Genomic DNA, 23,314 nt, shown 5'->3' on the forward strand with positions numbered 1-23,314 from the left:
CTGGACTTGATGGGCCTTGGTCTGATGCAGCAGGGCTTTTCTTATGTTCTCACTGGTGATGTTGGATTGTGTTCAGGAGAGTCCATCATCTAGCTCAGCGGTTCCCAAACTTTTCGGGCCACCGCCCTCTTGGTTCCACAAACTCAACCCCAGCGCCCCCCTACCCTATCCAACCACACAGTTGAAGGGGCCCACCTCTAGTGCACCCCTGCTGCCTCCTTCCCTCTTAGTGCCCCCCTAGGTAATCCCACCGCCCTCCAGGGGGTGGTACTGCCCACTTCGGGAACCACTCATCTAGCTCATTCCCACCTCCAGAAACGAATTGAGAATCTCCACTGACTCTGCACTCCGAATCTCCGGACAGCCCCTCCCAAGAGATTCGTGTGGATGCTAAATTAATTTGTGTAATTGTGAAATAAAAATCTGCACAATCCAGTGTTAATGGGCTGATTTATTGCCCCAGTCTCGCAACAATCCTAGTACTACCATGTCAGTTCTTGTAGATAGGGATGGAAAGCTTGACTTATAAGAAACTGGGGAATTATCAGAAAATTATAAAAAGAAACTCGACATTTTGCAGTAAAAATTTTACATGGACAATCCTATCTTGGAATGAGCTTTTTGTTACTTGTAAATTCTGGCCAAGTGAACAAGCTGCCAAGAGTATTTTTAGTACCTTTATATGTTGCCCGTGAAAATCCTGGAAAATTTCTTTAGAAAATTGGATAAATTGGCCCCACATTTTTACAGCCTTTCATAATACAGAGAATTTTTAGAATGGGGGGAGGTGAGAAACGCCCTTCTACCTTAATTTATTTAATATTGGGTAAGGAAACTTTCTGGTTGTAAATGTTGAGATAATACTTTGGGTAGGTAATGTAACAAATTGGAATGTAGAAGAAGTAGAAGAGTTGGTTTTTATATGCCGACTTTCTCTACCACTTAAGGAAGAATCAAACCAGTTTACAATCACTTTCCCTTCTTCTCCCCACAACAGACACCCTGTGAGGTAGGTGGTGCTGAGAGAGCTGTGACTAGCCCAAGGTCACCCAGCTGGCTTCATGTGTAGGAGTGGGGAAACAAACCCAGTTCACCAGATTAGTGTACACCACTCATGTGGGGGAGTGGGGAATCAAACCTGGTTCTCCAGATCAGACTCCACCACTTCAAACCACCGCTCTTAACCACTACACCACGCTTGGTGAACGTTTATCTAACTTGATGGCTGATGGATAATGCCAGCAGAGGTTCCCAATGACGCAGTTCTTCCTTCCCCTTTCTCCTAGAGAGCATAGAAACCCAGTGATGGAAAACCTTAGACATTGGTTCTAGGTATAAACGTGGTGCATCAAACTGCCAAGAACTTAGATGTTTGTGGCTTCCTAGAGGCACCTGGTTGGCCATTGTGTGAACAGACTGCTGGACTTGATGGGCCTTGGTCTGATCCAGCAGGGCCTTTCTTATGTTCTTATGTGTGATATAGATGGGCCTGTGCTTGATTCTTCTAATAAACGAGTGTATTTTTTTTCAAGCTGCATTGTGAGCAAATGAGACTGGCTGGGGAGTCCAGGACCTTCCCCCCTTCACACACACACACCGCTCTTCCCATAGCATCTAAGCTGAAGGTTTGAGCCCTGTTCTACCCCTCTATCCTCATCTTGCTCATCTTGCCTGTGGGCATCATGGTGAGGGATGCATAGGCTAACCTACATGCCTGGGCATGTCTTTAGGCATGCATGGACATATCTCTAAGCACAAACTCTGCACGCACACAGGGGACCAACCAAGTAGAGGAGCACGGGATAATCACGCAGCTTGAACCTAGGAAAGGACTAATAAGCTTCAGGGTGGGTGACCTTGGGCAAGTTACAGCTCTGTTAGAGCTCTCTCAGCCCCACCTACCTCACAGGGTGTCTGTTGTGGGGAGAGGAAGGAAAGGTGATTGTAAGCCGGTTTGAGTCTGCCTTATGTGGCAGAGAAAGTTGGCATATAAAAACCAATTCCTCCTCCTCTTCCTCCTCCTCCTTCTCCTCCTCCTCCTTCTTCTTCTTCGGTTCAAGACTCTTTGTGCCATACATAATGTCAGATTCTCTTCCCCCATTTAATAAAGTTAGTGCCACCCATCAAGTTCAGACGTGCACCTGATTACTTAATACTTGATCTCTCCAGGATCAGAAAAGCATGCCTATTATATAAAGTGCTGTGGAACACAGGCAGGATAATATTGCTGCAGTCGCCTTGTTTGTGGGCTTCCTGGAGGCACCTGGTTGGGCCACTGTGTGAGCAGACTGCTGGACTTGATGGACCTTGGTCTGAAGGGCTTTCCTTAAGTTCATATGGAGGATAGGGTTATCAATGGCTACTAGTCAAAATGGATATTAGACACGATGCGTACCTGTTGTCTGCAGTATCAGAGGAACATGCCTATTATATTAGGTGTTTTGGAACACAGGTAGGATAATGCTGCTGCAGTCGTCTTGTTTTTGGGCTTCCTAGAGGCCCCTGGCTGGCCTCTGTGTGAACAGACTGCTGGACTTGACAGACCTTGGTCTGATCCAGCAAGGCCTTTCTTATGTTCTTACGATAACCGAATGTGCAGGCTAACTCCCATTGTTAACGTACTACACTGTGAAGCATGGATGTTCTATCTGTGACAGTCACACATGCAGATCTCCCACCTGATGTTGCAGTCTTAAAACTGTCGAAAATTTGAAGAATTCATAAAGTAGTTAAAATTCCAGTAAGATCCCGTGCATGTTTACGGAGATTTAAGCCCATCTCCATGGAATAGGTCTTTCCTCTTCATAAGTGTGCTTAAGGATTGGAGAGCTGAATGTGATTAAGAGCTCCAAAACAATGCGCAGTTGTTCAGCTATTAAATTGGGGGAGTAGATAAAAACGAATTCTTCTGTATGGTATCTGGTTCCAAAAAAAATCTAATTTTCCTTAGGACGATCAAAGCCCTCGTTCGTGCCAGCAGATCTGTCTTCGTAATCATTGGACTCGACCAGTACCCGCACTGTTGACTTAAACTCCTGCCTGTCCAAATCATTTGTCCCATGGGAAAAGAGTTAAAGGTAGTTTGAGCCGGCCTGGTAATTTACTAGCAAAATAATATTTGATTTACTAGCTGTCAGCTTTCATCAAATCTATGTATTATATTTGCCTATGCTGTGAAACCCAATTCAAATAACGGGAAGAAATACCAGTGAAGTGGCATGACTTATATTGGGAAGAATCTGGAGGGTCTCAGTTAGGAATTAAATCAATAAGTTACGAACATGCACTGGAGGGTAATATTTTGGTTTGGGACTCTGCCTGAAAGCTGCTTGCTAATTTTGCTTTTTTAGGGCTTTAGCTGGTTTCGATTGGTGTTTTCTGAACTTTTGATACCGTAGGGCATTTCTAAGGAGCCCCGTGGCACAGAGTGGTAAGCTGCAGTACTGCAGTCCACGCTCTGCTTACGACCTGAGTTCAATCCCGACGGAAGTCGGTTTCAGGTAGCCTGCTCAAGGTTGACTCAGCCTTCCATCCTTCCGAGGTTGGTCAAATGAGTACCCAGCTTGCTGGGGGTAAAGGGAAGATGACTGGGGAAGGCACTGGCAAACCACCCCATAAACAAAAGTCTGCCTAGAAAATGTCAGGATGTGACGTCACCCCATGGGTTATGAATGACCTGGTGCTTGCACAGGGGACCTTTACCTTTTTAGGGCATTTCTAGACAGAAATGGAAGGCATGTTCAAACTTGAGTCACAGCAAGAAAGGCGGACTATAAATAAAGTAAATAAATAAATTTAGAGGTATGTATTTTCTCTGTCACCTCCCAGGTCCTTGGGCAGGAACCCCCCTTTCAAATGCTGGATTGCCCAGTTAATATTATTTCAGTGTTCCTGATTTCCCCCATTTACCCGGACCACCAGCACTTAGTGATAGGTCTGTCCAATGGAAATCCTTCAGGAATGTCGCTGCACTTCTTAGCTATGAACACAACACACATGAACACATGAAGCTGCCTTATCCTGAATCAGACCCTTGGTCCATCAAAGTCTGGATTGTCTACTCAGATCGGCGGCAGCTCTCTGGGGTCTCAGGCAGAGGTCTTTCATATCACCTACTTGCCTAGTCCCTTTAACTGGAGATGCCGGGGATTGAACCTGGGATCTTCTGCATGCCAAGCAGATGCTCTACCACTGAGCCACAGCCCCTCCCACAGCTATGGCGCAGGCTGCATCAGAGAATCTCCTCTGACCCATAAATTCTTCCTTTTGGACATTATCACTTCCCGTATATTGGCAGAGAGGACAAATATCAATACATCCCCCCACTCTGACACGGTGTCTTAATTGCTAAAGACCGGCTTTCAGATCCTCTTGAGCAAAGTAGCAACTGCGTCTCAGGGACAGAGCATCTGCGTTATGTGTGCCAGGCCCCAAGTGTAATCCCCATCTTTTTCTCTCCATGAATATATTTAGCATACTGTTTTTTTTAATTCATCGTTAATAATAACAATAATATTGCAGTCATAGATCAGAAAATATCAAAATAAAGATTCTATGCTACAAATCTAACACCTTATATTCACGTTTAACGAGCTAATACCTTATATTCATGTCTAACGAGCTAATACCTTATATTCACGTGGGAGCCAGCGTGGTGTAGTGGTTAAGAGCGGTGGTTTGGAGCAGTGGACTCTGGAGAACCGGGATTGATTCTCCACTCCTCCGCATGAGTGGCGGAGGCTAATCCGGTGAACCGGATTGGTTTCCCCACTCCGACATATGAAGCCAGCTGGGTGACCTTGGGCTACACAGCTCTCTCAGCCCCACCTTCCTCCCTGTCTGTTGAGGGAAGGGGAAGGTGATTGTAAGCTGGTTTGAGTCTCCCTTAAGTGGCAGAGAAAGTCGGCATATAAAAACCAACTCTTCTTCTTCTTAAATAACAGGGGCAGGTCATCCCTTTTTTATGTCCACAAGATTTGCTCATCGAAACAGAGTTAGAATTTCATACGATGAGGTTGTATAATCTAGTAGGTTAGGCTGTTTTTGGTGAGTTCAAGAACCTGAGTTTCTGCAACGGAGTTTTAAAATCTTCTTCCCTTGAATCACGGGTCTCTGTGCTATATCCTAAACTATTTTTCTCCTGCACGTGTTTAAAAAGCCCTTTGGCCTGGGATGTGCTTATCGGTTCAGGAGACACAAATCCAAAGCCTTCGTTGATGGAAGGTACCTCTCTGCCACCCTTTCTTAAAATGTTTACATCCCGCCTTCCCTTGTAGCTGGAGTCAGCCCTTATTCTCTTACGTGTACGTAATGTTATAATCACGAAGACCCTCATTTAATTCATTATGTATGTGTTGGAAAGAACGGTTCTATGAAGGTACTGTGTGTATCAAGTCTGGAAGGGCCAGAAACATAATCCTGTGCAAAATGCTAATGATTAAGTGTTCTTTATGTGCAGCTGTATCTCATGACATCAATGCAACCTGATCCAAGGCACATAAGGACCAGATCAGATCTCTTTGTCAACATACTTCGTATTGCAATAGCAGAAATCAAGGCGTCCAGTGCAGTTCACTGTGGCTGCACTTCAGACCTCTGGCGTGTGATAGAAAAAGAGTTATTGCTTATACATGTAGTTTGATGCGAATTGAATTATTATCTGGGCCAGCACAAATGCAATTTTATTGATTGATTTACTACATTTAGCCAGCGTAGTGTAGTGGTTAAGAGTGGTGGTTTGGAGCGGTGGACTCTGATCTGGAGAACTGGGTTTGATTCCCCCCCTCCTCCACAATGAGCGGCGGAGGCTAATCTGGTGAATTGGATTTGTTTCCCCACTCCCACACACAAAGCCAGTTGGGTGACCTGGGGCTAGTCACAGCTCTCTCAGCCCCACCTACCTCACAGGGTGTCTGTTGTGGGGAGGTGAAGGGAAGGAGACTGTAAGCCGGTTTTATTCTTCCTTAAGTGGTAGAGAAAGTCGGCATATAAAACCAACATTTCTTCTTCTTCTATATTTATACCCAACCTTTCTCCCCAGTGGGGATCCAAAACAGCTCGTCCTCTTTACGCAACACCTAGGGAAAAATTCCTTCGTATGATATTAACTGGGTTAAACTCACTTGCTGATTCCAATAAATTAGTATTTTTGTTGTCAGATATTGACTCAAACTTGGTGCCAAAGAATGTAACCATCTAATAACGGATGGCCAACTAGGATAGACGCCAATTCTACTGTATTTTATCATAATTTATATGGCATCTTGCATTTTATCTTTATTGTATAATTTTCTTGTTTCATCATTTAATTTACTTTGTAAAGGCCTTTGGCTACCTACAAACAAATATTTACTTACTTAAGAGGGGTCCAAATATGTGCTGGAGTTGGGGAGAGGTGCCGACTACTTGCCAGCCATATTCTTGGACACGCCAGATAGAGATCTTTTGAAACCTCCAAGTGTGGAAGTTATGGCTGCTCTTGCCTGTTCTTTCCCAGTCCCGTTACCACCCCCACCCCCACTCCGAATCCTTTTCTAAAGTCACAGGCAAAAATGAATCATTCTCACCGCGCCTTGGGCACTGGTTGTGTAGATGTAGAATGCAGATTGCGAGTTTAAAAGAACTGTCTTTGGTTGATTTTTAAAAAAACAAACAAACCCCGCAGCTTTGAAGAGGGGCGACAGAAACGTTCTAGACAAGAGCTAATAGCCAAAGTGTTTAAACGTGAACTGTGACTTTGGGTGCCACCAGTGTTTTCGTTAACACCATGTAACTTCCCTGCAGGAGCTGTCAGGGAAAAGCGACAGAGGTTGGCAGCTAAGCCAGAATCCTCCAGATGTCCATAAAATTTTAGGATTGGGAGAGAGAGCCTGCATTGCCTGCTCAAGCAGAAGCGAGTCTTCACTGGCAATAAATGAACACACGCTTCGCATGCATAATGCCCCAGGTACAGGGCCACATGAACACATTAAACTGCCTTATACTGAATCAGACCCTTGGTCCATCAAAGTCAGTATTGTCTACTCAGACTGGCAGCAGCTCTCCACGGTCTCAGGCAGGGGTCTTTCCCATCACCTACTTGCCTAGTCCCTTTAACTGGAGATGCTGGGGATTGAACCTGGGACCTTCTGCATGCCAAGCAGATACTCTACCACAGAGCCATGGCCTATCCCCATTAAGCTTCCTTATACTGAATCAGACCCTTGGTCCATCAAAGTCAGTATTGTCAACTCAGACCGGCAGCAGCTCTCCAGGGTCTCAGGCAGGGGTCTTTCACATCACCTACCTGCATAATCTCTTTAACTGGAGATGCCGGGGATTGAAACTGGGACCTTCTGCATGCCAAGCAGAGGCTCTACCGCTGAGCCACAGCCCCTCCCCTAAGATGGATGCCCTTCTAGAGAAGAGGGGCATCTCTGTGTTTGCCCCAGGGACATGCTGCTGTTTTAAAAAGTGAGTTCCTGGACAGCAATTCCTTTAAATAGTATCATAAGGATCCAATTCTTCAGGGGACCACTGCAATGCAGGGGAGAAGAGGATGCTGCCTCTCCCCCCCGGCTGTTTTTCCTCCCTAAAACGGCACTGGGGGTGGCATGCGGGCAAGTGATGTTCCCCAGTGGCATTTCAGGGAGGAAAAAAACATTTTTCTTGACCTTTGGGTACTTAATTATGTTGTTTTTTTGGGTTAATTTCCCCCTTTGTTGTTGGTCTCCCTGGGGTAAACCTAAGGGTGCCTTTCTTGTCTAGACAGGGTCTTATTTCACAGCATCTCCAGTTTAAATGAGTCTCATGAGACGAGGTTGACAAAAAACATGCATGGATTGGAGAAAGTGTGTTGAGAGAACCCGTAACAGGAGAACACAGGAGCATCCAGTGAAGTCAGTGGGCAATAGATTCAGGTCACAAGTGAGGAATTACTTACTTCTTCATTTGATAAGTAATGTCACTTAGGAATTTCATACCAGCATAGTTATGGTTCACAACTGTAGATGGGTTTTAAAGGGATTAGAGAGATACATAGAGAAGTCTATTAATCGCCAGTGTGGTGTAGTGGTTGAGAGCGCTGGACTCTTAATCTGGAGAAATGGGTCCAATTCCCCACTCCTCCACGTGAGGCCTGCTGGGTAACCTTGGGCCAGTCACAGTTCTCTCAGAACTCTCTCAGTCCACACAGAGGAAGGCAATGGCAAACCTCATCCAATCGTCTCTTGTCTTGAAAACCCTACAGGGTCACCATAAGTCAGCTGTGACTGACAGCACACTAACATGCAGAGCTATGGTCACTAAAGGGAACCTCTACTTCCGGAGGCAGCCAGCCTCTGAATACCTGTGTTAGGAGACATCGAGGTGAGGGAGCTTTTGGCCTCTATACCTGTTTGTTGGCCATCCAGGGCAACTGGTTGCCCACCGGATGAAGCAGAACGCGAGACTAGATGGTCCCCAGATCCGATCCATCAGAGTGCGTTAGGTTTTTAGCTCTTCTCGAGAGTCAGTTTGACAGTCAGAGCAGATTATAGCCTGCCTTTATATAAGGCAGTTTCATAGTTCATAGGCTCAAGTTGACCCCTTTTAGAAGGACAGCTCAGGTTTTCCAAGTTCTGATGCTCATCATTGAGTTTAAAGGTGATGAATACGGACTTACAAGGGAGGCAAGTTCAAAACTGGAAAGAGTTTGGTTCAAAATATCTCTTTTCTTTGAAAAACAGTCAAGAAACTCTCTCGCTGATCTCCCCCAGGGTGAATAATAGCCATTTACAAGTTTACAAACTATGCAAATGTTTTTGGGTTACTGTTCCTTTCTGTTGTGTTTTCCAGACCTCAAGAATTACACAGTCTGAAGAAGATAAACGAGGCGGCTGGGATGCTTGGGGAGCTTGGAGCGATTGCTCCCGTACATGCGGAGGGGGTGCTTCCTACTCTCTAAGGAGATGTCTAAACGGCAGGTTGGTCATTCGTATTTTATGTAAGAAAGTCAATGGATGATACAGGATCATGCAGTCTTCAGAGGACAAGCTGAACAACTGTGCTTTCTTTGTGAAATTAGCAAAGCACTTTCCACCATACTATTTATTTGAAACATTTGTATGCTGCCAGTCTACCCAATTAGGACCGTCCAAGGCAGTGAACAACTAAAAAACATTAAAGTCAAGTTTTAAAAACAATCATAGAATCATAGAGTTGGAAGGGACCACCAGGGTCATCTAGTCCACAACCCCCTGCACAATGCAGAAAATTCACAACTACCTCTTCCCTCCACAGCCCCAGTGACCCCTACTCCATGCTCAGAAGATGGCCAAGATGCCCTCCCTCTCATCATCTGCTTAAGGGCATAGAATCAGCATTGCTGACAGGTGGCCATCTAACCTCTTCTTAAAAACCTCCAGGGAAGGAGAGCTTACCATCTCCTGAGGAAGGAACCTTCTGAAGAACCGCTCTAACTGTTAGAAAATTCTTCCTAATGTCTAGATGGAAACTCTTTTGATTTAATTTCAACCCGTTGAAACTGTTAGAAAATTCTTCCTAATGTCTAGATGGAAACTCTTTTGATTTAATTTCAACCCGTTGGTTCTGGTCCGACCTTCTGGGGCAACAGAAAACAACTCAGCACCCTCCTCTATATGACAGCCCTTCAAGTACTTGAAGATGGTTATCATATTCCCTCTCAGTCTTCTCCTCTGCAAGCTAAACATACCCAGCTCCCCCAACCTTTCCTCATAGGACTTGGTCTCCAGCCCCCTCACCATCTTTGTTGCCCTCCTCTGGACACGTTCCAGCTTGCCTACATCTTTCTTAAATTGTGGTACCCAATGCAGACATGTATAAAAAAACAGCAATTAAAAACTAACACGAAGAAAGGTCATTTAGGGTATACTTGAGGAAACGGAAGTCGTCACCCGCTGGCAGAAGACAGTGATAGAAGGGGACAGATAAATATTCTCAGGAAGAGAATTCCATAAATTTGGTGCCATGTTTGAGAAGGCCACATTTCTGGTTGCCACCCATCTAGCGTCAGATGATGGAGGCACCAGAAACAGGTCTCCAGAAATGATGATAATGGTTGGGTAGGTTTGTATACAAGTAGGTGGTCCTTAAGGTATGCAGGTCCCAGGCCGTATAAGGCTTTAAAAGTCATTACCAGAACTTTGAATTGGGCCTGGAAGCCAATAAGAGCATTCAAAGGTGGAGCATAACTGGAATGATATGGTTCCTATGGTTCCTATGACCCATTCCAAATAGCATTTTTGCAGCAGCATTGTGTACCAGCTGCAATTTCTGGACACTCTTCAAGGGCAAAATATACAAGTTAGCCTGGCCAGTTTAGGAGGAACTGAATATTACTTTCATAATGGCAGCTTGAATGCTGAATCTGTTGTTTATTTATATTCTGCTTTTGTCCCCAATGGGGACCTGAAATGTCTTAAAATAAAGGGGGGGGGGAATGCAACAACAACAAAATGGCCAGTGGGGCAGAGGCTTCAGAGCAGGTCTTCCTTCTCTCTCAGAGCCAGTCTTCCATGAAGGTAGTTCTAGGTGGATAGCCATGGTGGTCTTCAGTAGAAGAGCGACATTTGAGTCCAGTAGCGCCTTAAAGACCAACAAGATATCCAGGGCATAAGTCTTCAAAAGTCAAGGCTCCCTTTTTCAGATACTGTATCTGGCGAAGGGAGGATTGACTCCCAAAAGCTTATATTCTGGAAAAGTTTCGGTATTTGAGGTGCTACTGGGCTCACATCTAATCTCTGCCTCTTAGGGTAAGGTCCAAAGGACAAGAACTTTTGGCTTGTGTTTCTGGGTGCACCCAGGCCTTAATTGCCTGTGAAAAAGGAGAGGAAGAAGAAGAAGAGTTAGTTTTTATATGCTGACTTTCTCTGCCACTTAAGGGAGAATCAAACCGGCTTACAATCACCTTCCCTTCCCCTCCCCACAACAGACACCCTGTGAGGAAGGTGGGGCTGAGAGAGCTGTGACTTGCCCAAGGCCACTCAGCTGTGTGTAGGAGTGGGGAAACAAATCCAGTTCACCAGATTAGCCTCCACCGCTCACGTGGAGGAGTGGGGAATCAAACCCAGTCAATCAAATCAAGCCCACCACTCCAAACCACTGCTCTTAGTCACTACACCACGCCGGCTCTCCAGGAGGAGATCAAAGTCATTGAGCAGTGGCAGGATCTTCCTTAATTCCTCCCCTGCCAGTCGTACCTGTGGGCATGCTCAAGTGTTAAGTACCTGGGAGCAGGACATAGGAGCAGAGTCTCAGCTATTGCTAGCTAGCTGGCAGGATCTTCCCCGATTCCTCTCTTGCCAGGGGGGAGCAATTGGCCTGGCTCAGTTTAGAGAGCTGCGTTACTCACCGTGTAAATCATCCCTCAAACCTGGCTGCTGGTAAGCAGTACTGCTTTCCCTGCACAATATTTCAGGAATAGGTTGGAATTTTGCACGGCTGTTAGCCCGACAGGAAAAGCCGTACTGCTTCCTCAGATAGCCACGCTAACCTATTCGTCTTCCAAATGGCGTTGAATCTGAGAAGCTGTGTCCAATATTTGAGAGCGTAATTTATGAGAAAGGGTAGTATTTTAACATTACTTGGTCATTGCATTCAAACCTTGTTTTTTTATTTCCAGGAACTGTGAAGGCAGGAATATCCGATATAAAAGCTGCAGCAATAATGTAAGTCTGATAGACCGTTTTACTATTCTTGTTCCGCCCCCCCCCCCCCCAAGTCAAGTTACATCCTGCTGGCTTTTGTAAAAATCAAGGAAGAGCCTTGTAAGTTTCTTTTTGCCTAGCAACGGCATTCAGTTTTTCAACCTAAACATTTGTCTGCCATGAACCTAATTTATTACACTGTACTTTCCTGACCCTTTTCAAATACAGGGCCAATGTTTAATCATTTTTAAGGCCCATTGCTTTCAAGGGTAGAATGCCAGGTATGTGCTCAAGTTGACCAATGGGATGTGGCTACATGTATCTCTTTGGCTACATTGCCAGAAGCATACATAGAGTATAGGGTTGCCAACTGCAGGTTGGGAAATTCCTGGAGGATCTGGAGATGGTGCCTCCTCCTTCCCACTCACCATTTTCTCCAACCTTGCATCACTTGTAGGCTTCTGCATGCGTGTCTTCTGTACATCATACTAACCCTTAGATCCTAAACATTTGTGTTGGTGTAGATGGTTGCTCTCCAGTTATGTTCTGATGTTGGAAAGTGCCATCAAGTCGAAGCCAACTTATGGCGACCTCGTAGGCTTTTCAAGGCAAGAGCTGAACAGAGGCGGGTTGCCATTGCCTGCCTCTGCGTAGCAACCCTGGACTTCCTTCGAGGTCTCCCATCCAAGTACAAACCTTCTTAGCTTGCAAGATTTGATGAGATCAGGCTAACCTGGGCCATGCAGGTGAGGGCAAGAGCTGAACAGAGGTGTGTTGCCATTGCCTGCCTCTGCATTGTGACTATAGAATTCCTTGGTGGTCTCCCATCCAAGTACTAATTAGGGCCGACCCTTCTTAGCTTCCACGATCTGATGAGATCAGGCTAACCTGAGCCATTCAGGTCAGGGCAAGAGCTGAACAGAGGTGGGTTGCCATTGCCTGCCTCTGTGTAGCAACCCTGGACTTCCTTGGTGGTCTCCCATCCAAGTACTAACCAGGGCCAACACTGTTTTGTGTCTGAGAGCTGCCAACATTGGGCTAGCCTGGGTCTTCTAGTTGCATCCAGTTATGTTCTATTCAACCTTTAAAAAGCCTCTCAAAATCCTCTTCTGAAGCTCCCATGATGGCCTTTTAGTCCTCTCACATAGGAAAGCTTAAGTACACTTAAATTGATTTTCCTATGTTTATTGTCCGAAAGAAAAACGCCTCCATGGCTTGGATGGTTTAGTGTGATGGCACTGTCATGTATGTAAAGCCATTGGAAGGGAGGAAGTTCAGGGCAAGTTACATGTTTTCCAGCCAGTGTGGTGTAGTGGTTAAGAGCGGTGGTTTGCAGTGGTGGACTCTGATCGGGAGAACCAGGTTTGATTCCCCACTCCTCCACATGAGCGGCGGAGGCTAATCTGGTGAACTGGATTTGTTTCCCCACTCCTACACACAAAGCCAGCTGGACGACCTTGGGCTAGTCACTGCTCTGATAGAGCTCTCTCAGTTCATCGCAGTGGTGTAATGGTTAAGAGCGGTGGTTTGGAGCTGTGGGAGGGGTGGGCTCTGATCTGGAGAAACGGGTTTGATTCCCCACTCCTCCGCATGAACGGCGGAGGGTAATCTGGTGAACTGGATTTGTTTCCCCACTCCTACACATGAAGCCAGCTGGGTGACCATGGGCTAGTCACACTCTCTGAGCCCCACCTCCCTCACAGGGTGTCTGTTGTGGGGAAGGGAAGGCGATTTTAAGCCAGTTTGAATCTGCCTTAAGTGGTAGAGAAAGTCAGCATATAAAAACCAACTCCTCCTCCTCCAACTCCTTCTCCTCCTCCTCCTCCTCCTCCTCCTTCTTCTTCTTCTTCTTCTTCTTCTTCTTCTTCTTCTTCCTCCTTCCTTCCTTCCTTCCTTCCTTCCTTCCTTCCTTCCTTCCTTCCTTCCTTCCTTCCTTCCTTCCTTCCTTCCTTCCTTCCTTCCTTCCTTCCTTCCTTCTTCCTTTCTCTTCTGTGATACATCCTAAGGGCCCTTTCCAAGGCAGAAGGGGAGACCATTGGGCTTCATTACATGTGGCTGCAGGCACCTGTTCCTTTGTCTCTAAGGGATGACAACCAAAGTTACTGGTTCCTTTAGCAGCCGTTTTTTTGCAATTTCTCATACAAGCAGTGGAATCGAGTCCTGAGATACATCCCATTTTTTTTTTTAAAAAACAACAACTCCCACATGCTCAAGTCTTCTGTTTTTTTTCTTTGTTCTTTACAGCAGTGAATTTTATACAATCAATTTCAGGGTTTCTTTTTCCATTACGCGAGTGTGTTCCCCTCCGCCGCTCGTTTTGGAACATGACTCTTCTTATGATGCGACTGTTATATGTAACTTTTATCTGCATGTGCTTTTTGCAAATGCCGTTTGTAAAATAAATTGCCTGCGGTGTTTTCTTGTCCAGCGCTTAACTGTCTGGTAGGTGGAGCTGTGGAGTGTCTCTTGCATCTTTCCCTAGAATGTTTTTACTTTGGATAGCAATGCTCTGTTTGTGAGTAAGAGAAGCGCTCTCCTAGTACAGGTTCCAGCAGAGATGTCTGCAGGCCTTCCCCGTGAGCATCGAGCCAGGGAGTCGAAATCAGAGGCAAGGCCAGGAATGAATCTAGTACCCAGAATCGGGATTATGGGCTGGGTTAAAACATGAGAAATAAGATTGCATAATAGCTGAGATAATTCGTGCCATCGTTTTCCCTATTACTATGTATGGGTCTGAAAGCTGGACGATGAAGAAAGCTGATAGGAAGAAAGCAGATTCCTTTGAAATGGGGTTTTGGAGGAGAGTGTTACAGGTACCCTGGACTGCCAAAAAACAAATCAGTGGGTTATAGATAAAATCAAGCCTGAACTGACCCTAGAAGCTAAAATGACTAAACTGAGACAAAACTTTGGTCACATTATGAGAAGACAAGAGTCACTGGAAAAGACAATCATGCTAGGAGAAGTCTGAGGCAGCAGGAAAAGAGGAAGACCCAACAAGAGATGGATTGACTCTATAAAGGAAGCCACGCAGCCCTCCATTTGCAAGTTCTGAGCAAGGCTGTTAAGGATAGGACGTTTTGGAGGACATTGATTCATAGGGTCGCCATGAGTCGGAAGCGACTTGACGGCACTTAACACACATACAATAGCTGAGATCAGCTTTTTTGAGGCTGTAGGCACCTTTTGAATTTTTGAGTGTGAATGCAACCCCAAAATGTTGTCCACAGGAGGTGGAGCCAAACCCCAAATGGCTGTCTCAGGAGACAGAGCCAAACAGAATACTTCCCTTCTCACACCTCCTGGGAAGAGGAATTGAACCACGCTGTAACTAAAGAAAACCCAGTTGCTTATCAGTCCTCCTCGTTCTCAAGTAAATGAGGGAACACAATAACAAGCCCGGCCTTACAATGGATCCATCCATTTTCTGACTGCTCCTGGGTGGGTGGGGGGAGAAAGGTGCTGCTAACCTCATCCTGACGTCCCCTTTTCTCAGGCCGGTGGAGATCCGGGGTGCTGGACACAACAGAGGAAGGCGAGGGGACCTCGTTGGTGGTAGAGGGCACTCATATACCTGAATCCAGCTAAGAATCCCCTCCCCAAGGAACAGTTTGCACTGAGCTTTGTCACTTCTATTTGATTTTGATTCCTTTGGCCCCCCGGGGGGGGGGGTAAGCAAGGGTTGGCCAAAAGCAGGCGGTATCACAATTTCACGAATCATGCCAGGCGCTGCTCACATGCTTTCAAACATATTTTCTTTGTAACCATAAATGCTAGAGCCAGCATGTTGTAGTGGTTAAGAGCAGTAGTTTGGAGCGGTGGAGTCCGATCTGGAGAACCAGGTTTGATTCCCCCCTCCTCCACATGAGTGGCGGAGGCTGATCTGGTGAACTGGATTTGTTTCCCCCACTCCTACACACGAAGCCAGCTGGGTGACCTTGGGCAAGTTACAGTTCTATTAAGAGCTCTCTCAGCCCCACCTACCTCACAGGGAGTCTGTTGTGGGGAGGGGAAGGGAAGGTGATTATAAACCGGTTTGAGTCTCCCTTAAGTGGTAGAGAAAGTCGACATATAAAAACCAACTCCTCCTTCACCTCCTCCACCACCACCACCTCCTCCTCCTTCTTCTCCTTCTCCTTCTCCTCCTCCTCCTTCTTCTTCTTCCTTCTTCTTTCTTCTTTCTTCTTCCTGGGTTTTGCAGGGTGGGGGAGATTTGTAGAAAGCTAGATTCTGACGCCAGTGTCTGATGGCGTGACTTTCCTGTGTTTCCAAGGGATTGTGGCCCGTATGCAGCCCTGCTGAAAAATGCCGTGTGCTTCCTGGATTCAGTGGTATTTTGCTATTATAAAATATGACTGTTATAGCCTCCAGTGGGAGGATCTGGTTCGTGGACGCACTGAATCATTTTAATCTCTTCTAGAGCCAGCCGGCTCCTTGCCCACATCCCCCCCCCCTCCAAAGCGGTTTGTGGTGCCAACTGGCTTCTGCTGCAAGACCGCGCATGGCCTCTTGAAAGCAAAAAAAAAAAAAGGATCTCGAACTGCTACAATCTTTCTCCCCGCCCTTCCTTGGATGGAGTTTCTAATGCCAGAGCCGCATAATGGAGCGAACTGCTGGCAAGGGCCAGTGGAACAAACCCTTTGGTGAGTCAAGCCCGAAGCAGCCCAGACGCGGATATCAGATGCTCCCCTTTTCCAAAAACGAGACCCACCCATCTTGTACCGTTTTGCCCTGCTGCCTGGGAGTTTAAATTTAAATCTAATCTTTGCCAGGCTGTCAGGCACATGACAAGTGGTATGCTAACGGCGGTAGACATTCATCGCAGTGGTGTAGTGGTTAACAGCGGTGGTTTGGAGCAGTGGACTCTGATTTGGAGAACCGAGTTTGATTCCCCACTCCTCCACATGAGCGGCGGAGGCTAATGTGGTGACCTGGATTTGTTTCCCCACTCCTCCACATGAAGCCAGTCGGGTGACCTTGGACTAGTCACACTCTCTCGGCCCCACCTTCCTCATAGGGTGTCTTTTGTGGGGAGGGGAAGGGAAGATGTTCATAAGCCAGTTTGATTCTTCCTTAAATGGTAGAGAAAGTCAGCATATAAAACCCAACCTCCTCCTCCTCCTCCTCGAATCATAGAATCATAGAGTTGGAAGGGACCACCAGGGCCATCAAGTCCAACCCCCTGCACAATATAGGAAATTCACAACTACCTCCCTCCTCCACACCCCTCCTCTTCTTCTTTTCTTCTTCTTCTTCGTCTTCGTCAGCTAGAAGTACATTTTGAAGACACTCAGTTGAAGCAAACGTGTGCAGGATTGCAGCCATCCAAGTCTGATTCTGCTCAGCCGCACAATTTTTGCATCATTTTAAGAAAAGGCAGATGGATTCCTTGTCTAGATGAAACTAAAGATCATCTAACAGCAGTTCAGTGCCTCTAGGGTTGAAGCCCTAAAGTCTGACGCGGTCTTTTTCAAAAGCAAGCCAGTAGACCCACCCAGTTGTTGAATGTAGAAAAACAGAAGAAATTAACGAGACTGTTCTGCATGCATATTTGTTTAAGAAACCAGACTATAGATTTAAGGCTTTAAATATTCAAGGAATGTTTCGTTATTTGTAGTTTCCCCCCTTCCTGTGGAAATCATATAACCTTCTTTGTAATGGCTGTGATTCTGACTTCCAGATAAAGGGCCAGTGGGGAAAGGCTACATATTCTGTTCCCAATTTGATCGTTTTTGGGGAGTATTTTCTGTTCTGTGAGAGTCTTGCTGCCCAAGTAAATATAGCAAAACTTACTTAATTCTTAATATACTTTCTTAAGATTGTTTTCTAAGTGCTTTATAAGGCTTCCCTTGTTCGTTGTCACTAAGTATACACCCTTGAACATTTTACAGGAGCAAATAACAGCAAGGATTTAGTAATGTCACACCAAGGGTCACAACCCCCTTCTTACCCGTGGCCTTTCAGTCCCTGTGCACTGCTCACCAGAAGAGACAAGGCAGTGTTTTTGTGGTATCTGATCACAGCGTCTAACAGTCACACTACAAGCTGGCCTGGGGCTAGGGTAGGAATGTGCAATCCCATTCCAGCAAAGCATTGCCTTGCTGCAGTGTTCAAGAGATGCCTGAATTGGCCTACTGTGTGTGTGTGTGAAGTGCTGCCAAGTCCCTTCTGGCTCATGGCAACCCTATGAATCAACGTCCTCCAAAATGTCCTATCTTTAACAGCCTTGCTCAGGTCTTGCAAATTGAGGGCCGTGGCTTCCTTTTGAGAGCCAATCCATCTCTTGTTGGGTTTCCTCTTCTCCTGCTGTCTTCAACTTTTCCTAGCATGATTGTCTTTTCCAGTGACTTCTAGCTTCTCATGATGTGACCAAAGTACAATAGCCTCGGTTTAGTCATTTTAGCTTCTAGGGTCAGTTCAGGCTTGATTTGATCTAGAACCCCCTTTTTTATTATAAACATTTATTCTTACAATAAAAGAAAAAGGGGGAAAAACATAGATGTTACTAAAAAAATCAAATACTAATGATCCAAATTATATATATAAAAAACTAAAACAGTGCTAATATAACCAAAATACCTGTAGCACATTGGAATGCTTTCTCCATCCTTGAAGAACCCACTGATTTTTGGGTGGTCCAGGGTATCCGTAACGCTCTCCTCCAACACCACATTTCAAAGGAATCTACTTTCTTCCTATCAGCTTTCTTCATTGTCCAGCTTTCACACCCATACATAGTAATGGGGAATATGATGACATGAATTAGCTTGATCTTGGTGGCCAGTGACACATCCTTATACTTCAGAATCTTTTCTAGCTCCTTCATGGCTGCCCTTCCCCGTCTCAGCCTCCCTCTGATTTCTTGGCCTGCAGTCTCCCTTTTGGCCTACTGTACAGTTTATAAAAGCAACCATCTGGGTGGGAGCCTCTCGCCAAAGGAAAGCCATCTTTGGTAACATCCCTGCAACTGTAACCCACTTGCCTAATGGCAGTCTCGCTTCTTTTACTGGGATAGCAAGGGTACTCATGATCCACCTTCTAGCATACTCATGATCTACCTTCCAGAGAGCCAGCGTGGTGTGGTTAAGAGCAGTGGTTTGGAACAGAGGAGTCTGAGCTGGAGAACCGGGTTTGATTCCCCGCTCCACATGAGCGGCGGAGGCTAATCTGGTGAATTGGATTTGTTTCCCCACTCTTACACACAAAGCCAGCTGGGTGACCTTGGGCAAGTTAACAGCTCTCTTAGAGCTCTCTCAGCCCCACCTACCTCACAGGGTGTCTGATGTGGGGAGGGGAAGGGAAGGTGATTGTAAGCCGGATTGATTCTGCCTTAAGTGGTAGAGAAAGTCGGCGTATAAAAACCAACTCTTCTTCTTCCTATGCTTCAGAGGCCCCAGTTTACTAGAGACAACCCTGAATTTCTAAGGATATGCAAAATTACAAAAACACGTACATTCCTTATTTGTTTTCACTGGTTTCAATGGAAAATATTTCAGAAGTTTTCCGCTCTGGCGTAGTGGGGCCTGTTGGGAGGTTTGAATGGTCAGAAGTCCAGCAGGGTATCTGTGCCTTCCACAGACTGGATAGAAGCTGGTTGAAATGGGCAGAGCAGACGATGGAAGGCTGTGTGTCCATTTCGCTGGCTCACAGGAGAAAGGGAGTCGACATAAGGAGTTCAGCACCCCGGACAGATCACAAGGAGCAGAAAACTTGTTCCCACAAAGGCTGCGGGCCAACAGTCCTTTCCTCCTCCTGGGTCTGGTTACCCTTCCCCATGTTCCACCCTGTTGCCACAGAGTGGTGGATCGTTCTGTCCGAACTACAAGATACACCGTCCTTGGGTTGTTAGATGCGTGCTTGCGAATTTTGTGTTAGCAGCACGGTTTCCAGGCGCGGGGCCCCCAATTCGGAGTGTGGGGGAGTGGTTTCGGCCATTCCTCAGAACTGTTTTCTCAACCCAAAATGGTCCCGGGGCTGATATTTGCCCCACCGGGAGCTCCACATGTACTGACGGGGTCCACAAGGTTTCCCAGACAGGGAAAATGGTGCTCTCCAGGGCCATTTCATACAGCAGAGGGGAGGCATAAGAAGAAGAGTAGGTTTTTATATGCTGACCTTCTCTACCACTTAAGGGAGACTTAAACCGGCTTACGATCACCTTCCCTTCCCCTCCCTACCACAGACACCCTGTGAGGTAGGTGGGGCTGAGAGAGAGTGACTTGCCCAAGGTCACCCAGCTGGCTTCGTGTGTAGGAGTGGGGAAACAAATCCAGTACACCAAATTTGCCTCCACCGCTCCTGTGGAGGAGTGGGGAATCAAACCCGGTTCTCCAGATCAGACTCCACCACTCCAAACCACCGCTGTTAACCACTACACCACGCTAGCTCTCTGTTCAAGTGCTGATGCAGCATAGAGGTCATTTTTTTGTAGCCGGAGGCCTAAATGGTAGCAAACTTGGATTTGCCATTGCAAGCAGAACTACAGATTACACTAGTTCTTTTTAACCAACATGGTGTAGTGGTTAAAAGCGGTGGACTCTAATCTGGACAACCGGGCTCTATTCCCCACTCCTCCACATGAGCGGCGGATTGTAATCTGGAGAACTGGGTTCAATTCCCCACTCCTCCACATAAAGCCTGCTGGGTGACCTTGGGCCAGTCAAATTTCTCAGAACTCTCTCAGCCCCACTGACCTCACAAGGTGTCTATTGTGGGGAGGAGAAGAGACGGCAACTGTAAACTGGTTTGAGATTCCTTAAGGGTAGAGAACAGTGGGGTATAAAAACCAACTCTTCTTCATGTGTATATTTAGTTTGCAAATTAGGCGTTTTGTATTAGCTTATATCAGAATTGGTCAGTGTCATCAATAACTATGTGAAGAATTAAACACTGTAAAGCTAATTCTGTTGTCTGCAAATGCAGATTTTTCTCTCTGATACGTTACTCCACTAAAAATCCACGTGGAGAGTACAAATGAAGCCTGCCTTAATACGTATGTCATTTTAATGAAACGAACAAGGATAGTTTTACCATGAAATTGATTTCATCTGGATTTGTAAGGCTATAGTGGTAAAGTTCAGTAGAATTGCAGCGAATAAGTAGGTCTCTGAAATAATATTAATGATATTTCAATCCTAAAATGAATTTGCGGTTACCACTTAAAGCATTTTCTTGGGTTATTAACCAATGCCGTTCACCTGCCTGTGTTTAAAATAAAAATATATGTGCGCCTTAAGATGTTTTTTATGGATATCACAGCGAAATGAACTACATAAGCTATTCCTCATATAGTACCCAATGAGATTTCTTTCAATCTTTCTTAATCCCTGTGTTTTATATTTCCACTCCTCTATATACTGTTACATACTAATGCTATGATGTGCAGAATATGGAAGTGTTTAAGATAATCCTTCAGGGTCCTATTCACAGAAAAAAATAAGAAGTTACTTGGGCTGTTTCCGCATAATTTTTTTATATTCTTCTATGCCAAAAAGTCAGTTGCGCTTTTGCCAGTATGACTTTCTTCCATTTGATTTTTTTTTTAAATAATCTGTATTTGTTTTATAAATTTTTACCCTCCTTCCCCCGCTTATGATTGTTGTGGTGCCTTTTCAGACTGGAAAGTGCACATTCCAATAATTGCACGCGAACAGTTAAGTAGTGTTGTCTTATTGTATAATGGCTTTCTGCCTCCTCTTAGATGCCGGATCTACCTTTTATCCCAAAGTTGGCATAGAGTACTGCAGTTTTCTGTCCTGTATGTTACTTTTACCTGCTTTATTTCTTACTCTGCCGTATGAACATAAAGAAGAAGAAGAGTTGGTTTTCATATGCCAACTCTACTGCTTAAGGGAGACTCAAGCCGGCTTACAATCACCTTCCCTTCCCCTCCCCACAACAGACACCCTGTGAGGTAGGTGAGCTGAGAGAGCCCTTAATAGAACTGTGACTAGCCCAAGGTCACCCAGCTGGCTTCATGTGGAGGAGTGGGGAAACAAATCCAGTTCACCAGATTAGCCTCCGCTGCTCATGTGGAGGAGTGGGGAATCAAACCCGGTTGTCCAGATCAGAGTCCACCGCTCCAAAACACCACTCTTAACCTCTACACCATACTGGCTCAGGCCACGCTTGCTCAGACCAGAACCCTGCTGGGTCAGACCAGTGGACCATCCTGTATCACCCAGTGGCCAACCTTTCCTTTTGGAGAGCCAGCACCAGGACGTAGAGGCCAAAGCGTCCCCCTAATGAGATTATCACAAGAGTCACGCTGGATCAGACCGGTGGTCCACCTAGCCTAGCACTCCATCTCACACAGTGGCCACCCAATTCCTCTGGAGGGCCAACAACAGGGCATAGAGGCCAGGGCCTTCACCTGATAAGAAAATCAGAAGAGTCATACCTGGATCAGACCAGTCCAGCATCTAGTCCAGCATCCTGTATCGCAAAGTGGCCGTCCAGTTGCATCGGGCCATTAAACCAGGCATGGAGGACAAAGACATCCCCTGATTTTGCCTCCCAGCACAGGTATTCAGATGCTGCCTGCCTCTGAATATGGAGGTTCCCTTTAGTCACTATGGCTAGTGGACACTAATGGACCTCTCCTTCTTGAATCTATCTAATGCTCTTTTAAAGCTATCTATGCTTCTGGCCATCCCTGTATCCACTGGCAGTAAATTCTACAATTTAATTACATACACACACACACACACACACACACACACATGAATATATATGTATGTGTGTATATATATATATATGTGTGTGTGTGTGTGTGTGTATATGTATGTAATTAAATGCATACATACATGCATGTGTGTGTGTGTGTATATATATATATATATATATATATACACACACACACACACACATATACACACACATATATATATGTGTATATATATATATATACACATATATATATGTGTGTATATATATATAGATATATATATGTAATTAAATACATACATACATATATATTCCCTTTTGTCTGTCCTGAATCTATTGCACATCATTTTCATTGGTTGCCCTCCAATTTCTAATGCTATGGATTAAGTCATTTTCTCTGTTCATTTGCTCTATGCCATGATTATTTTTTTTTAAAAAACTTTATCATGTCCCACCTTAGCTGCCGCTTTCTATAAAACTTCTGGGACCCCAAGATGGAGAACTGTATTTCCTGGTCTAAATTCATGGGAAGCCAGTGTGGTGTAATGGTTCAGAGCGGTGGAGTCTGATCTGGAGAACCGGGTTTGATTCTGTGCTACTCCACATGAGTGGCGGAGGCTAATCTGGTGAACTGGATTTGTTTCCCCACTCCTCCACATGAAGCCAGCTGGCTGACCTTGGGCTAGTCACACTCTCTCAGCCCCACCTACCTCACTGGGTGTCTGTTGTGGGGAGGGGAAGGGAAGGTGATTGTAAGCTGGTTTGATTCTTTCTTAAGTGATAGAGAAAGTCGGCATATAAAAACCAACTCTTCTTCTTTTTATGAAGTCATTATTTTTATGCATATCTTAAAAGAAACCCCTGAGTATAAAAATCCCCCTTCTTCATCTGTGGGCAGACTGTCTTTTTGCTGCTTTCATGATGGGTGTGATCTATCCTCTTGGCTATGAGGGTGATGGTGAAGAGTGAAGTCATTTCTACCTTCCCCTTGTTTATGGTTAATG

General features: G+C 45.5%; 1 protein-coding gene across 1 annotated transcript in view; it reads left to right on the forward strand.

Annotated features, from left to right (window-relative positions):
* The first annotated feature begins 612 nt into the window (after window positions 1-612).
* ADAMTSL3 (ADAMTS like 3) overlaps window positions 613-23,314 on the forward strand; it is an 89,310-nt gene continuing 66,608 nt past the window's right edge. The window contains exons 1-3 of the mRNA XM_056865860.1: window positions 613-630; window positions 8,815-8,942; window positions 11,621-11,666. Coding sequence (XP_056721838.1) covers window positions 613-630; window positions 8,815-8,942; window positions 11,621-11,666 — 192 coding nt within the window. The remainder of the gene's footprint in view (window positions 631-8,814; window positions 8,943-11,620; window positions 11,667-23,314) is intronic.

This window comes from Euleptes europaea, chromosome 20 (assembly GCF_029931775.1).
Source record: "Euleptes europaea isolate rEulEur1 chromosome 20, rEulEur1.hap1, whole genome shotgun sequence".
Classification (NCBI taxonomy): domain Eukaryota; kingdom Metazoa; phylum Chordata; class Lepidosauria; order Squamata; family Sphaerodactylidae; genus Euleptes; species Euleptes europaea.